Source organism: Telopea speciosissima, chromosome 3, assembly GCF_018873765.1.
Source record: "Telopea speciosissima isolate NSW1024214 ecotype Mountain lineage chromosome 3, Tspe_v1, whole genome shotgun sequence".
In the NCBI taxonomy this organism is placed as follows: Eukaryota; Viridiplantae; Streptophyta; class Magnoliopsida; order Proteales; family Proteaceae; genus Telopea; species Telopea speciosissima.
This window is the reverse complement of record NC_057918.1, coordinates 33,248,172-33,266,524: the sequence shown is the minus strand read 5'-3', so window position 1 is coordinate 33,266,524 and position 18,353 is coordinate 33,248,172. Positions and strand designations below refer to the sequence as shown.

General features: G+C 38.6%; 1 protein-coding gene across 1 annotated transcript in view; it reads right to left on the bottom strand.

Annotated features, from left to right (window-relative positions):
- LOC122656654 (glycerol-3-phosphate dehydrogenase SDP6, mitochondrial) overlaps positions 1-17,783 on the bottom strand; it is a 33,731-nt gene extending 15,948 nt beyond the window's left edge. Inside the window, exons 1-4 of the mRNA XM_043851263.1 lie at positions 17,351-17,783; positions 13,276-13,749; positions 5,283-5,614; positions 4,048-4,208 (exon numbers count right to left, since the gene is read on the bottom strand). Of these exons, the coding sequence (XP_043707198.1) occupies positions 4,048-4,208; positions 5,283-5,614; positions 13,276-13,749; positions 17,351-17,717 (1,334 nt within the window). The 5' untranslated portion in view covers positions 17,718-17,783. The remainder of the gene's footprint in view (positions 1-4,047; positions 4,209-5,282; positions 5,615-13,275; positions 13,750-17,350) is intronic.
- Between the last annotated feature and the right edge of the window lie 570 nt (positions 17,784-18,353).

Below are 18,353 nucleotides of genomic sequence, written 5' to 3'. Positions count from 1 at the left end.
AGCTTAGGCAAGCTTACAAAATAAAAGGTACAAATTAGAAACTTCCTAAAATAGAAACTATCTGAAAATAGAAAGTAGGAAATAGAAACTACTAAACCTAACAACTAGTGACAATGGCCACTTATTGAAAATAGAAACTAACTAGAATTAGAAACTACTAAAAACAAAAGGAAAGACACTAAAATAGAAACTATTAGGCAGCAATAAAATCTGTTTTGTTTTGCTATCTTCAGTGGGGCCCACAAAATCTCAATTATTTGCTTGGACTTCCTTCTCCATTCAAGGCTTATGGACCCATAACACTGTTTACATGAACAGTACCACGTCAACAGTAGTTCGGGTACTGTTCATGTGAACAATAACATTTTTTTTGGGAAGTAGTTCGGGCTGCTTTAGGTGACACTCCATCGAACCAACAAAAACTTGCCACATCATCAGACCAGGCTGCCTCTCACAACAGTTGAATCCACTAACCTTGCTGGGCTAGTTTTGGGGCTTGTTCCTGCAGGTACATATGGACTTGTGATCTACATCAGTAAACCTCACTGGGCATTAGCTCATTCCTTATTATGTTGATGTTTTCAGATGAGGAGATAGGAGAGGAGGCTTGTTCAGCTCCGGAATATGATTAGAGTAAGAGCTTGAGGGTCTAAAAGATATCTGGTGATGTTGTAAAGTAATATTTTGAGTGTTGGATACAGATTTTTGTATGTACATAAGTGTAAATACTTGCTACCAATGTACAAATAACTCTTATAATGTAACTTAACTTGTATGCTTCCGCTGTGTTATACGTGAGTCTAAGATATTTTCTGTTACTTTTACATGCTTATTTGTGACCTTCTGGGTTGGTGCTCATGAGAGTAGTGCCTAAGACCCTATTCGGATTTGGGACGTTACAACACCAATATGTTTATTCTGATGTTGATTGGGCTGGTGCTGATGTTGATTGTATTAACCCAATAACCCTATTATATAATGCAATAGGGACTGCCGATAGCTATTACCAAGTATTCTTTTCCTATCGACAGTCTCCTCTCTTCTCTCTTGCTCTTGGTACTTCTTCTCTTCCTCTTTCTTTTCTTCTTCTAATTATTGGTTGTTCTAAGTTCTGAAGTTGTAACAATATCTATGCTCCAGCTTGAGGGGGGAGTGTTAAATTGTGTGTGTCGGTTCTATAGGGGTATATGTGTAATGTTCTTTTTCTTATTTCTGTTCTTAAGTGTAAATTACACTTAAGTTATAGTTTTTAGTTGTGGACCTGGTCCTAAATTATAATTTTTTTCACACACACACACAAATATATATATATGCTCTTCACTAACACCGTGGGCAGTGTTTCTCCATTTGCTCATCTCTTCAATTGATATTCTCTTCTCTCTTTCTTATATGCTGGTACTGATTTAAGTTCTCTTATTGTCGCAGTAAAAAGGGTGTACCCAAAGCACGAGGCTCCGGCCACTGTGGGGTCTGGAGAGGGTCATAATGCACGCAGTAAGCACAACAACAGACTGGACTATTAGTAATAGTATGGTTGCACAACAATATTTGATATAAAATACACTTGATAGCAATGAAAACATGAAAATAAGTAAAAGGACCCTCTACTTGTGTTGGAGATATTTCCTTGGGTCCTGTTTGTTTAGCGGACAAAAAGGGGTGGGAAAGGAGAAATTATGGGTCTCACATGTAATGGGGTTGAAGAACAGGAAAGAGAAGGAAAGGAAACTACGGTAAACAATGGAATTTCATAGTTTTTATTCTACTGGGTAATAAAGTTCTGGGCCCCTTTGCTCCCTCCGTTGGTAACTTGGTATCTGCCAAGGCTGCCCCCTCTCCCCTACATCTTCACTTTAGCCCTCAAAGTCCTCTCCAAATCCATACAATCTAGTACGAACTAGCAGCTTATTTTCCCCCTCCTTAAATGCAAGGCCTTAAAGCTTTCCCATATTGCTTTTGCCGATGACCTTATGCTATTCTCTAAGGCTGAACTATCTTCCATTGAGTCTTCTATGTCTGGCTTGAGGCGTTTTGAGAGTATGTCAGGGCTTTATATCAACCTCTTTAAATCCCTCTTGTTCTTGACTGGGGTTTCTGAAGAGGTTAAAGCTTGCTTGAAGGAGTTGACTGGTTTCTCTCTAGGTCTTCTTCCGGTTAAATATCTTGGGTTGCCGTTGGTTCCTTCTAGATCAACTGCTCATCATTGTTCCCCCATGCTAGATCTTATGCAAAATAGACTTCAGCTTTGGAAGGGTAAGTTATTGTCTTATGCTGGCCGTCTTGAGCTCATCAAATCGGTTCTTCAATCCACTTATATCTATTGGTCAGGCATATTTGGCTTGCCTCAGACTGTTATTACAAAGCTTGCATCTCTTATATGCTCTTTTCTTTGGAAAGGATCTAACTACTCCATGTTTCTTCACCCCATCTCCTGGGCCTTTGTTCGTCTCCCTAAAGAGGAAGGGCATCTCGGGCTTAGGCACATTAAAGAGGTCAACTCTGCTGGCATCCTCAAGTTGATTTGGAAAATTGCGGCCAAGAAGAAAAGTATTTGGGTTGACTAGGTCTACTCTAGGCTCCTCCATAACGACTCCATCTGGACGGCTCTTCTCATTACTGATGCTTCTTGGGTCTAGAGAAAGATTCTGAAACTCAGGCCTCTTGCTTATGGAGTTATCAACTCCTTGCTTGATTATAGGTATTCTACGAGTTTATGGTTGGACTGCTAGCACCCCTTAGGAGTTCTCCTTCATGGTTGGGTGATAGAGCTGCCTACAATTTGGGTTCAGACAGATTTGCAAAGGTTTCTGACATTATCCAACATGATGATTGGGCTCCTCCTCCATCCCCCCCCCCCTCTCCAGATAACTTCTATTTGGTCTTCTCTGCCAGGTATCCCTAGAAGGCCTGCGGGGAGGGGGGAGGATTGGGTTTCTTGGTTGGCCTTTGGGTCTGCTCTACTAGGGCAGCTTGGGATCTCATCCGATCTCGTAGTCAGATTGTGCCATGGCGTAATTTAGTTTGGTTCTCTTCTCACATTACCCGCCATAGCTTCACATTATGGTGGGCCCTATCCTACTCCCTCTCCACACAGGCCTTTCTTATTCACAAGCACATTTTTGTTCCTCCTTATTGCTGTCTTTGTTGAATGCTATTGAAAATGTTGACCACCTCTCCTTCACCTGCCCCTTCTCCCTAAGAATTTTGAATGCCTTTTTGCTAGATGTTGGCCCCGGAGAAGAAGAATCTGGCCTCTTTAGCGTGAATGGATATGAGTTGACATGTTCTTTGGTGGTACCTTAGTTTGTGACCAAGTTGGTAAGCTTGCTTTTGGAGCCATCATTCACCACATTAAGACGGAGTGCAATCTCAGAAGATGGACCTCCAGTTCTAGATCCTTCCAGCAGATTGGGGACTACTCTTTTTTATATTAGGAGCAAGCTATCTAAGGCTCCCCTCAAGATGTATTGATTCTTCAACTAGAAATAGGCTTATTGTTACCACTTGGGACCTTCTCCACTAGTTCTAGTAGTGGGTGTGGCTTTGCATTTTAGATTTTTCTTTTGATTTGCTTCTCTTCCCTCTTCTTCTAGGGGCCCTTGTTTCCTTTCTCCTTCGGTAATGTATTTTTTTATTCACCAAAAAAAAAAAAAAAAAAGTTTTGGGCTTCATATGTAATAAAGTCATTCCCCTCCCTCCCCCCCCCCACCCCCAAAAAAAAAAAAATCCTATCCAAAATGGTAGGACTTTGGAGAAGGGTGGGGTGGGATAAATGGCTTGCTACGTAGGTAGACATGTTTCCTTGATTCATGGATGATTGCCTGCTTAGTTTCCCACCCCAAGCAACCAAACACCTGCCTTTTTTGGAATTTATGGAAAACCCTAAACATCCTACCCCTTTATTCTCACCCCACTATTTTCCGTCAAACAAACAAGGCCTTGGTGAAATACATCCATCTGGATTTTCCATTTGTTTAATTTTTTTGGTACTCTATCCAGACATTTTTGTATATAAACAAAGATAACACTTGATCCAGACAAAATTACCTTCGATAAGTGGTCCATTTTCCACCAGAAATGGTGATCAAACCAGGATAATCTTCACATACAACATGATCTCTGGAAATGCTCTCTGTGTTCTTTGCAGAAGGATCCATTGCCAATGGACGAATACCACTCCAAGCAGAGAGAACATCCGTTCGACGAACCTGAAAGAGTTCAGGTGAAAGATCAGACTAAACTTACCATAGTTTTTTATACACGATACTAGGAACAGATAAATGCAAAGCTGCCCATTTTGTGCCATTGACATCAAACATAACAATGCTTGCACATTCCAATACCAAAATCAAACTAATTGCAGAACAGAATTAAGGTTGGTTTTATGCTTCCTATTAACCTACGATGTCATAAAAGTTAGAATCTAGAGGTGGTCATAACAATGCAAGTTTTTTTGTTTTTAGATGGGAAGAAAAAACCCATCCAAAATAAGTTGTGAGAAAGTCATTTGAGGTGGCATGGGCATGTGCAACGGAGGCCTTTGAATGCTTTAGTACAGAGGGGTGATTTGATTCAGATTGAAGGAGCTAAAAGAGCTAGGGGTAGGCTTAAAATGACTCCAGGAAAAGTGATGAGGAAAGACATGCATAGCTTAGAAATAGTAACGAGTATGGCTTTGAATAGAGCTAAATAGAGAAAAAGGATCCATGTAGCACCCCATTTAGTTGAGATAAGATAGAGTTGATTGGAATAAAAAACCCATCTTAAAGCACCAAAAAATATGATGCAAGAAGACATAATAACAGAATAATAAACAAGCATAATTACCCTAAAAAATAGCCACATCAACATCCAAGGTTATTTTGGTAATTACTTATGATATATAATAGCTTCATTCACCAGTTTACTAAACCAAAAATTGATGTTTCCATGGATAACACCAGAAAGAATCCACACCATGATACATGGGTATATATTTCACAAATAAGAAATAGGGTAAGAAGTTTGAAGTTTTAGTATCAACAGAGAGCTATGGACAATACATCCAACAAAAAGCAGCCAGATCTCCAGTCCAGATATGCTTATGGTAATTCATAATTCTGAATGGATTACCAGCCAAGAACCCAAAAAAGCAATCAGTTAAACATTAAAGTGCTAAAGTGAGAAAGAGACTCCAAGTCTTTAAGGGGTATAACCTATGCAAATCATAAAAGGATAAAAAGTTCCCATTTGTGAAATAGAGTGCAAGCAATAAGAAGTATATGGATGGCAATAATTCAAACCTTGACATTAAGGTAATCACATATTGCATCTAGGATAAATTGTATCTCATCTTCATGAGGTTCTGGAAGCATTGTAATCCTAGTACTGGAATCTGTAGTTCCTGCAACTGTTCTCCCCAGCCATGGCAACATGAAGACAACACGCCCATCCTTAGTTTTTGGAACAATTAAGCCCATCCCCTCGGGAGAATAATAATCAGGAAGAACGACATGAACACCACTGCTTGGACAGATCATGACTGGTGCATCTTTGTCAGCCATTCTCCTGACAGAATCACAAAATGGGCCGGCTGCATTCACAACTACTTTGGCATATGTATCGAACTCTTTGCCTGATGCACGATGATAGGTAGTACGAATCATTACGAGTAAAAATAAACTGTCTCCATCCAATAACCAAATGGAAAAAGCAAGCATATTCACAACACAAAATATATTGAGATTAACAATGCATAAGAAGAATACATATAAGCAAGCTCTAGAACAGTATAATTCTATAGTAAAATTTTTCTTGGCCGGCGAGTCAAGAGGGCATCTCTAGATCAGCACCAAGTTTTGCAACATGAGATGGTGATGTAGCAATATCGACTGTATGGATATCAAGGATGTGGTCTAGATTGACCACATGTTGAATTTCAGACTCAGGTTCAATCATTTAATGGTTCAATCATATAATCTCTCATGTGCATATTCCCTCGAATTTTTAGAGATCCATTATTTTTAGAGAAGTTTTAGTTTTTCAATAGATTTTCAAAGCTCTATTTTGCCACTTGGCAAACTCTGTATCAGCTGAAACTTAACATGTGAGCAGTAAACCTTGGAGTTTACTTTTCCACCAAATTTCAGCAATATCCAATCCGCCACATGGTAGATTTTTATGTAGGTATAGAGATACGCTCTAGACTCGCCGGACTAGAAAAACCTACCCATTTTTACATAGCTTTTAAGCGTACAAGAATAAGAGCCTACATGACAAGGACAAAAAGAAAGGAATTCGAAGAATAAAGGAAGAAAAAGATTCTGAAAGTACTTTCACAATTGAAAATGGGTTAGAAGGTTGTAGAAATTTGATAATAAGCTAGAAATCTCCATGACCTCAACAACTCTTTTGAAAAACATTACAGAGTTGACTGTCTTAACATTTTCATCTGAAAGTTCTTCGGATAACCTGAATTGGGAATAAAATAAATGCTTAGAGTGATGATAAAAACTATTGCAACCATAAGTATGTAAGCAAGTGAGAACAGAAATATAGAGTTCAGTTTGTGATGCAATCCAGGGTTCGAAAACTCTAGTTTGATTCACTAATGGGCCCACTCAATCAAGATCATAGACCACCGTTGCCTGGACTCTGTTAGGGGGCGCATACGTTTCAAAGCATGCTAATGCACAATGGTGCCTGTATATCAGCTCGACGGGAGACATGGAATCCAGGGATCGATCCACAGGTTAATGCTGCAGCCATGGCCAACTCAGATAAAGAGACACTTGAAGAGGATATCCCGAGATTTGAAAACAGAGTTTCATCCCCAAGAGGCATTGTGAAGACAAGTGGCGTATTAGACGACATTCCCTGTTGTACATTGATATGAAGATCAATGGGCATGCTGTGCAGACTATGGTAGGTACCGGAGTCATGCGCAGTTTATTGGCTAGTGATGTTGCTAAACAACTAGGGTTGAAGCTAAAAACGAACCTAAGCCGTATCAAACCCATGTGGGCTTTCAGGGTTAGGAGAACAGCTTTTCATTAATCTTTTTCACATATTTTCTGCTACTCACCCCGAACAGCGATCTAAAGGGAAAAGAGATACGAAAAGGAACGAAAAAGATCTATTACACCTTACTCAAATAGGGGCGAAAGGACTTCCTCGCTCAGAACGACAAGAGCTCTCCCATTGCTTGTCCATATGTCACGTGTTGACCCATTTCTCATCCATCGGCCTATCCTCAGGTACCTACCTTTGTTTACAAGACGTGCTAACACCCTAACCCCTGTTTGTTCTACCACCACCACGTATTTTTGGGTGTGTTGGTTTTATTCGTGATCATCATCTGGGTTTATCCAAATTGGATCCTAAAGCTATCAAGTGTATTTTTCTAGGATATTTGTATACCCAAAAAGGCTATCAGTGTTACTCCCCTGCATTACAAAAATATTGTCACAGTCGATGTCTCTTTCTTTGAGTCCACGTCTTATACAGATGAGTCATTTGTTTTATCTGAGTTGGATGATGACCTTCCTATATCTATTGTTCAACACTCTTTTTCACAGGTTCCATTGGTTACTGCATCATCTCCTCCATCAGTGCCACCACCTCCGCCACCTGTTTGGATTACATATCTTCGTCATCCTCGGGTTGATACGGCACCCCCAGTTTCTACACTACCTAATTCATCGACTTTATCCGCGGATCCTGACCCCGAGCTAAGTATTCCACCTTCTGATCTTGATATCCCTATTGCTAATCGTAAGGGTGTTAGGAGCTATACCCAACACCCCTTGTCCAATTTTGTGTCTTATTCTCGTTTATCTTTCTCTTTTCATTCCTGTCTTTCTATTATTTCCTGTCATCTTATTCCTAAGTTTGTTATAGAGGCATTGTCTAGTTCTGGCTGGAGGACAGCTATTGAGGAGTAATTGTTGGCTTTGGAGGAAAATCACTTGTGGGTAAGTCTGCTATTGGTTGTCGATGGGTGTATGTTGTTAAAGTGAACCCTGATGGTTCTCTTGCCCATTTAAAGGCTAGGTTGGTGGCAAAGGGGTATGCTAAGGTTTATGGAGTTGATTATTTGGATACCTTTTCCCCGGTTGCCAAACTTGTCTTTGTTCGCATTTTGATCTCTCTTGCAGCTTCTCATCATTGGTCGTTGTACCAGTTGGATGTTAAAAATGTTTTCCTTCATGGTGATCTCCATGAGGAAGTCTTTATGGAGCAACCACTTGGTTTTGTTTCTCAGGGGGAGTTTGGTTTGGTGTGCAAGCTCAAGAATCTTTATATGGTTTGAAGCATTTCCCTCGGGCATGGTTTGCTAGGTTTATTGATGTTGTTCTTGAGTTTGGACTGTTGCGATGTAACAATGATCACTCGATGTTTTATCGACAGTCCAATGCAGATAGGATATTCCTGGTTGTATAGATAGACGATATTCTAATCACCGGAGATGATGTTGAGGGTATCAACTATCAAGCACTTGAAGATTCACTTACAACAGAAATTTCAAACAAAGGATTTGGGAAGGTTAAAATATTTTTTGGGCGTTGAAGTGGCCCAGTCTAGGAAAGGTATTTTGCTTTCCCAGCGGAAGTATGTTCTATTTGCTTATAGAGACAAGAATGTTAGGTTTCAAACCTCAAGATACCCACATGGACCCCAACTTGAAGCCAATGTACAAAAATTTGTTACATTTCAGTCGAGATCTCAAGAATTTAGAGTATCTCAACCTTATCAAAACGAAATGCAACTTCGAAACCAAAAAATGCAATATTTCGACCGATATTTCGGTCATTTAGTGAAATTACGAGCTTTTGTAACATCTCGCCGAAATATCGGCAAGATGTTACAAAGTCATGTTATAAATATACAATGTCTCGTGACTCTCGGTCAAAATATTTCGACCGAGAGCTCACAAGACTGCATTTTTTTCGAGTTTTTAGTCCTTTTGCTTCATTCTTCACTTATTTTCGATGATTTTTGGTTTGTTCTTCGAATCTTCGCTGCATCTACGCTAGAAGCACTTGGAGAACACAGGATTGAACCTACTTAGCACATCTGTGAAGCCTTTCCACTATTTCAGGTAAAACCATTTTCTCCAAAAATGTTTTTTTTTTTTTGAAAAAAACATGATCAATACATATTTGTTTGTGATGAAATTAATATATGTCAAACACCGGAGGCCGATCTACAACCTCACGGTGTCGAAATATTTTTTCTGTATATATATTATTTTTTTATTGTTCTGCTTCAAAAGAAATTTATTTACTTGTGTAAATTGCTTATTAGTTATTATGTCCTCTAGTACTTAAAGTCTTACACAATGTGTGTGTGTAATGTATGTGTAATTAAATAAGTTATACATTAGGATTTGACCGTATACTGCCAATCAATGGTGCAAATCCAAAACACCACTTTGGGTGACTATTTTTGCAATGTGAACATTTACATGTGTTTATATAGCCTAAAATAGGGTTTCCATGAAATTTCAGGCTTTAACTTGGCCTAAAACCCACCGAAATGACTTACCAAAACCATGTAGAAAAATACAATATTTCGACCGAAAATTCGAATATTTCGGTCAAACCGAAATACCGAAACGAAATGAGATTTAATACCTTGCGTGAAGCTAACAGCTGATAATGATGAGCCTGAGAAGTATCAGAGGCTTGTTGGAAAATTGAATTATTAGACTATGACACGACTTGATATTGCCTTTCCAGTTAGTGTTGTGTTTCAGTTTCTATCCTCTCGTCGGACGTCTCATTGGGATGCTATTATCGTATCTTGTGGTATCTCAAAAAGGCTCTAAGCCGAGGTCTATTGTATTTTAATCATGGCCATGAGCGTATTGAGGGTTTTCTGATGTCAATTGGGCTGGGTCTTCCATTGATAGAAGATCAACTACTGGATATTGAACTTTGTTGGTAGAAATCTTATGTCATGGAAGAGCAAGAAACAAACCATTGTGGCTAAATCCATGGCCCATGTCGCATGTGAGTTGATATGGGTGAAGCAGTTGTTGGTTGTACTTGGATTTGCAGATGTGTCTCCTATGCAGATGTGGTGTGATAACCAAGCTGCTGTCCACATTGCATCAAATCCAGTGTTCCATGAAAGATTGAAGCACATTGAGGTCGATTTTATTTTGTTCAAGAGAAGCTGCAACAAGGACTTATTTCTCCATAGCATGTTTACACAGGAGAACAATTTTCATATGTGTTTATGAAGTCCCTAGGAAGTGGGAGGATTGATTATATTTGTAACAAGTTGGGAATGATTAACATCTATGCTCCAGCTTGAGGAGGAGTGTTATGAAATATAGGGTATCGGGATTAGCACCAGAGCTAATCCTGATATGCCTTGGGTGTCTATTAGTTTATTTCTTTTATTTTTTGTTTTTCCTGTTATACCCTTAGGTTTTTACCAAGAATCTAAAACTCGGGTTTCGACTAGCCAGAAATTGAGATATGGTCAAAACTGGTCAAAATCTGTGGTTTTTTCCCAGCCAACTCGAGCTGGAGGTTTAGAGGCCCAGAAATGCTTTTTTTTATCTGACTTTTTGTATACAACCTATTTTTTACATTCTAAACACAATGCATGAACAATTTTCACCTAAAAAAAAAAAAACTCAAAATGGTACTTGTGGTTTTTTACCTAAGTTTACTAGTGTACGCACAATGTACTGAGAATCATAGTTGTCCAGAGACACTTATTTATGCCAAATATCATTTAAGTAAACAATTTTACTTAAGATATTATTCATAAATAAGCAAATACCCCCTATTTGAATCCAATAAAAATAGTTAAAAAATCAAATTCCAAAAGGATAAAAAGTCATTTCTCCAGTTCAAGAACAAAAATTGGATTTTCGGCGGTAGGTCCAATTTTCAACTTTTAAATGCTAGGGTTTTTCTCAAATCTAAAAATTTCATAAATCTTAATATAGTAAAACATTGCTAAAAACCAAAGGTGCGGTAAAATATTCATTTGTTTTGATGTATAAAAAAAATATTTGGGTAATTTACATGTACCTCCCCTTATGTTTGTTTTAATTACACTTTCACCCGTGAGGTTTGGCAAATAATGCGTATCTCCCCTGCTTTCCAAACTAATTAATAACTAAAGCCTCTCCGTTAGTTGTCTCCATTAGCTGCAAATGGTAGGAGTGTTGAAGTCATTTTATGACCAATATACCCTTGATAGGGTAGAATGACATTAATGTCCTCCTCCTCCTTCTTCTTCTTCTTCTTCTTCTTCTTCTTATACAGGAAAAAAAGAACTTGTTGGTATTCTGATTACTGACCAATACGGAAACATGTACACATGGTTGTTCTTTCCTCTGCTCTGCATCAAGCCATGAACACACATGGCTTTGAATGACCTTCCTAATCCATTACTGCAAAATCGACAAAATCTACTCCAGAAGTTGCACTAACTAACTACCTTTGTGGTTATAAACTCTGAGGCCCTTTACTGTGGCTGGGCTTCACTTCAGTCCCCATCGGAACAGTAAAAAAAAATGGCATTTGGGCATTCAGTTCATACTCAGAGAAAAACTTCTCTCCAGCTGTATTAAGTATCATTTCAATGAGGAAACCCAGTAAAACCCAGCACAGCACCAAACCAGAGATGCTTCCCCAAATGGGGTTCTTCGGGTTTTCTTGTTCATTTTCGCCATGGTTTATGCTTCTGTTATTAATACTGCTAATGGCCACTGGAGCTATTGGGTTTGATTCAATGGGTCCGATCTCTGCAGCGTTTAGAGAAGATGGTTTCTTCTGTGCGATTGATGCGAGCGGGAAACAAGATGTGGTATGCTGGGAGAGGAACAGCTCATTAACCTCTCACCACCATCACCAATAGAACTTGATCCTATGCCGGAACCACCTCCCGCAGCATCCTTTAACCACCCCCTTTGCTGTTTTGATTTTCTGAATAGAAATAAGGACGATGGGAGAGACGGTGCGACCATGGATGAGTTGCAGGTTAGGGTTCTTCAAGAATAGAAATAAGAGAAATAATGAAGAAATAAGTTCATTTTAGCATGAAGGGCATTTTGGTCAACTAATAAATAATTCTAACGTTTTCAGTCACAAGTTAATGGAGTGGGTTTAGTTATTACTTATTAATTAGTATGGAAAGCAGGGGAGGTACGCTTTATTTGCCGAACCTCACAGGTGAAATTGTAATTAAAGCAAACCACAGGGGAGGCACGTGTAAATTACTCAAATTATTTTCATTCAGAGCGATTTTGAACAGCATTCGTGCACAACAAATATGGTTTGACCGAAACATAACTCCTTCAATATAAATCACATTTAAGCAATCTTGGATTTGTTTGAAAGCTTTGTTGGTAAGTTTTCCATCAAATCCAAGATTGCTTAAATCTGATTTATACTGAAGGAGTTATGTACCGGTCAAACTTAATTTGATGTGCCCGAATGCTGTCAAAATTGCTCTGAATGAAAATATTTTTTAGACATCAAAACAAAAGAATATTTTACCATACTTTTGGTTTTTAGCAATGTTTTACCAAATTAAGATTTATGGAATTTTTAGATTTGAGAAAAAACCCTAACATTTAAAAGTTGAAAATTGCAGTTACCGCTGAAAATCTAGTTTTTCTTCTTGAACTGGGGGTTGACTTTTTATCCTTTTGGAGTTTGATTTTTTAAGTATTTTTATTGGATTCAAATAGGGGGGTATTTGCTTATTTATGAATAATAATATCTTAAGTAAATGAAATACCAATATAAAAACATTTACTTCAATGATATTAGGCATAAATATATGTCTGTCTTGGTTCTGGCATAAATAACTGTCTGTCCTGGTTTTAAGCCAGGTTTCCTCAAGTTTCAATGGCCATGAGTGTCGAAACTTGCGAAATATGGGTTGTGTTTCGGACAAAACAGGTCGAAACCTGTCGAAACTAGTAACTTTTTAAACTCCATCCACATCTCGTCTTAGTTTCTTGCGAAACCGCAATATCTCGGTGGTTTCGGTTGGTTTCGATCGAGTTCTCTTTCCATGTTTATTATCATATAATGAATGGAAGTAGGTATTCATTTACATTTTCTCAAGAGTTTAGTTACTTTCTTAGTGGAAGTTTCTCATGCATGAGAAATAAAACATAAATCGCATAAACAAAAGCTAATTCAGAGTGCTAGGGGTTTAAATAAATTAAAAAAAAAAACCACAAAAAAGGGAGGAACAAAAGGAACTAAGTCATAGCCCATTGTTAACTGGTTATAACACATTAAAAGAATGCACTCTTACCTGACAAATTGTCTTGGATGCGTGCACCAATAATACGGCCAGTAACTTCATCCTTAAGAAAAGTAATCACTTCTGCATAGTTAAGAACAGCTGCACCAGCCAATGCAGCAGTGCATGCCAGCCCAACATTAAGTCGAGAGTCATTCATCTGTCCATCATAGTACACGACTGTACCCTTCAAGTTTCTATCCCCAACCTTCTTTGAAAGGGTTGGAAAAAGTTCAATTGATTCTTGTACAGAATAGTATCGGGACAAATGAAGCAAGCGTGGTCCTGCGACCAGATCATAGAATTTCAATCCGAACCAGTAATAAACCGCCTCAAACCAGTTGAAACATGGAGTCATGCATGGCAAAGCATGGCATAAGTGTGGAGCATTCTCGATAACCTGTTTACGCTCCTCAAGAGCATGGAAGACCAGCTTCAGCTGCCCATAGTCAAAATTGAAGACAGCTTTCTCTAAGTAGCGTACCCCTGACAAGAATTAGAACAAAGTAGGTACTCAGGGAAAATGAATGAAGTCAATTTTAGTGACAGAACAAACAAACGAACAAGATGTGGATCAAGTTAATCGAAATTCCCTGAAATTGATGACCATTCCGATACCCAAGATAATCCATTGTGAACACAAAACCAGTTTTGCTGGGCAGATATAAATCTATTTAAAACACAAATCAAATGAACGGAATTTCAAAGGAAAAAACATTACTAAACAATTGTAAATACATCCAAGAGTTTCACAGGTTACGTTGAACCGGAATTCTCTAATCGTGTTTACTCCTCGTAGAATCTACCAACATGACTAAAGTGTGAATTGACTTTCAACTCTAGGTTAGGAATGACAATCTCAAAAGAGGTTCACCGATAATTACAAGTCCTAGAGAGAGACCAGACACCCATGCTTAGAAATTGTCAGAATTGTCAATTCAAAGAAGAAAATTGCTACAGAATCCCTACATTCCTACAATGCATTATATCACTACAATGTACTATCAAATCAACTCACCAAACTTTGTACCAAATATTAAGGTCCCTAAAACACACTATCACCGGTTGTGTAATATAACCGTTATTTGCTCCCTGGGACATCGAGTTATTAATACAGATGTTAATTTGGCAAAGCAATATAAAATTATAGGGAAATGATTCCTGTCCAGAAGCATAGCCTCCGCTAGTGCTCCCCCCTCTCTTTCTCTCTCCTCCCCACCCCTGAAATGGCCTCTCTACCCCATGAAATGATTCTTGTCCAGGGGCACTCATTGGGTGTTTCCTGCTGGCGTAGGATATGCTCCCGGAAAGGAAACACTCTCCCTAAATTTATTTACAACTCCATTGAACCCAAGCTTTCAAGTATTGGGATCAGATTGGGTGGATTGGCTGATTTGTACCAGGATTGGCTTGACACAAATCCACCAATACCAGTCTGAATCAGCAAAATATCCACTGGACCATACCAACTGATCCAGATGGGGATCGGCAGAAGCTGCTCAGAATCTTAATCCCGAGTTTTAAATTCCTGGTGGAACCTTCTGGGTTGCATACAGTGATTCTTCTTTCTGCATAAGTTTGAAGGTGGTCTATGGCAGGTTGGTATTCCCATAAAACTTTTGCCACTGTGCCACTGCCTTCATTCACTGGTTAAAGATGGCAATAAAACTCTTCACTTATTACAAATTTTCTAGAAATTTTTTCTTTTTTTGATGGATTCTTTTTCCAGATCTCTTTTGTTTCCAAGAGACATATGACTCAACCTGATTAAGCATTGTCCCATCTACTTGGGTGTTTTCAAGAGACATGAGTGGGCATTACTTTTGAAGGACTTTTTTACTATAACAACAGTGTGACCTTTAACTCAATTTGGATTTCATCATCATATAGCCTTAAGTCACATGTAGAACTTCAAAACAGGATGGATAACATCAAACTTACTTAGCAGTACTCAGCCCTCCTTGGCTGTCCTGCACACAGGGATTTTCAAAAATAAAGACATCAAAAAGTATTAGAGGGAGATCAAATTAATTCCCAGTTGTTTGAACAACCAAAGACAGAAATTGAAGTTAGAATTTGATTCCACAATTCATCCAAATAACAGAATTCCAATTCTGTAAAATCCCAATTCCAATTCCATGAACCAAATCAAACTCCTCCCTCTTCTAGCTAAAAAAGAATTGGGGAGGATGACAAAACCATAGAAACAACTAGAAAGCAATAAAATTTGAGAGAGAACAGTTATATAAGTCCAATTAAATTTCCTGCCAAAGCTGGTTCCAAATGCTATCTTATTCTCTCAAACGCATCTTTATTTGTCATTTTAACATAACAGGGTGAATAATAAAGGTGCTCTGGCCATAACATGACCACAAAATGTCTGCAACATGAAACAGTGCAGTGTACAACTTCGAAGGCATTGCATAATTCACATACAAGTTTGTCACGTCTTCATGGTTGAACATAAACTTACACTATTATACTGTTCAACCCCTTATAGCTGAAGAGCAGTTGCACATTCCTCAATATTAAGTAGATTTCTGCAAGTTACACCTACTGGGATATAGTATAGAATGCTGTACCATAGTTTTGTACTATGAAAGACTAGAAAACTGACAACAGCAGAAGGATTCTCACTCATTTAATCAAAGCACACTCTCTAAAGATTCCTTCAAAGGTATGAAAATCATCGTGAATGCAAAATTGCATCAAAATTCAAATTTCTAATGGATACACTGTTTTCATGGGTAATTTGTCCATTCTAATCTTTGTCAGAGGTTGTGCTGGATATGGAACTATGTCCTCCACATGGTTGAGATGCTAACATTGTTGTTCACACTCTCTTCCATTTGTTGCATGAGCAAATGGTCTTGATCCATGTTGTTCTACGAGTTCCCAAAATTATATGTTGCTAATGTAAATACTCATCCCAAAAGCTCAATCTCTTAGGTGGAGAGACTCACAGTTATATGAGGCAACAAGAGGCTTTTAGGGGTAACCGATATGGCATTATTCTCCCAACAGTTGAATGATTGGATTATTTATTCGAATTTCGGTAAGGTGAAAGGGGAGATAAATACAGCCTTCTCCTCTCCAAGTGATATTGTCTTGAGGAGTGTGGAACAGCCTCACAATAGATCTACACCCATAGAAAGCCTATGAAGGAACCTAAACCAATCAAGGTGCATGAGATTTGACTACCAAATCATTTGTCAATGCCATACCTTCTTGTATTTTATCATATATATATTTTTTCTTCTTCTCTCTCTTTTACAATTGTATATATGAGATTATGAACCAAGTTTACAACACAATAAATCTCATGTTAAAATAAAGAGTTCAACTTAAAAGTTACCTTCTCAGTAAAAAAAAAAAACTATAGTCTATCCGCAAACTTTGCTACTAAGAATTTTGCCTTGTCCTTTTTTTTTAAGGGGGGGGGGGGGGGGGGTGTCATTTGTACAAGGAGATGTTTAAGATATATAGTTGGGTAGAAAGAAGGGTTTTTTAGGGATTTAAGTTCAACCACAGTCCTGTCTAATCAAATGAAAGAAGGGAAAAACAAAGTTCAACTCTTGTATGAAAATGAAGAAAGATTATAATTTCATTGACCCATAGTTAATTGAAAAGGAGCCTAATATGGAAAATACAGTAAACATATCAATCAACTAAACACCTAAGAGGCTAAGATCATCGGATATTTGAATCTTGCTTTATGCCTCGTCAAAACTTATTAATTTTTTATTTTTTAGTGTGGAGATTGCTGATCCTGGTTTTGGGTGGACGAAATTCTTACATGTACACCTCTAGCAGTAGTTCCAGAGAGTATCCTGACTTAAAGTATGAGCAATCCTGTCATCTAATAGCGATAAATTTGGCTAAAGGATAAATTAATTCAATTCAAGCACTAGAGGTCAAAATATGCGCCTGTTGCACAAAACCAGGATCAGCAATCTCCACACTACAGAACCAAAAAAACTCTTTTATATTTAAGAGAGAGAGAGAGAGAGAGAGTTCAAAAGAATCAACTAGTATTCAATATTGACGATGCAACGAAACTAATACGTAATTGAGGAGTTTCAGATACCTCCATGAATGAGTTTGGTGGACCTAGAGGAAGTCCCCGAAGAGAAATCTTCTCTCTCAACGAGCCCAACACAAAGACCCCTAGATACGGCGTCAAGCGCCACACCACAACCAGTGGCACCACCGCCTACGACAAGAACGTCAAGAGGATTGGCAGCGGTTGAACCAATCAAAGCAGATTCCTGAACTTCCCTCGAGGGGACGGTGGACTTCACGTCAGCGATTTTCTTCCTCAAGCTCTCCAAACTCTCTCCTCGATCGCTCTGAGCCACATTTGGAATTGGGTCTCTCAGACTCAATGCACCATAGCCTCCGGCCACCGCAACTACGGCAGCTCCGAAGCCCCTCAATCGCATTGCTGTTGACATGACTGTGTCTTTGTCTTCTTCTCCTTTAGCTTTTCTTTTTCAAATTTTGAGGATTCCAACCAATCAAATTAACCCCGTTTCTGTTTATACTTTATATTAAGAGAGCAATTAGAATTTTGCTACTACTTTGCCTGTTGCAGGGAAATGGGAATGGAAACTCTCAGAGCCAGATATGGAAGTTGAAGTGAATGTGGATCGGTTCTTTAAAAATAGAAATAATAAAACTGAAACTCCAAAGATTGCGTTGGGACTCGGTCTCGGTCACTTTCAATTCCATGTGAAATTTACTAAAATGCCCTTTCTTTTTTTCATCTGGTCTCAACTATGGTTCTAAGTATCGGTATCGTATCGGGCGATACATACCGGTTTAATAAGTAACCGATCCCGATACTATGCCGATACCATATCGATGACAGACAAGGAGCAAAATTGTCAAAAACCCATTTTCAAAGGAGATTCAGGATAAATGGCCGATCCATTTCGATATGATATCGGTATCGTATCGGTTTTACAGGTGATCGATACCCGATCCGATACTGTGCACTAAAACCATGGTCTCAACTAACGAAAATTTCAGTTACGGGTGGAATTTTTTTCCTCTCAAGGTCCCTGCCCAGTCTGGTTGTTCGGTTCCTC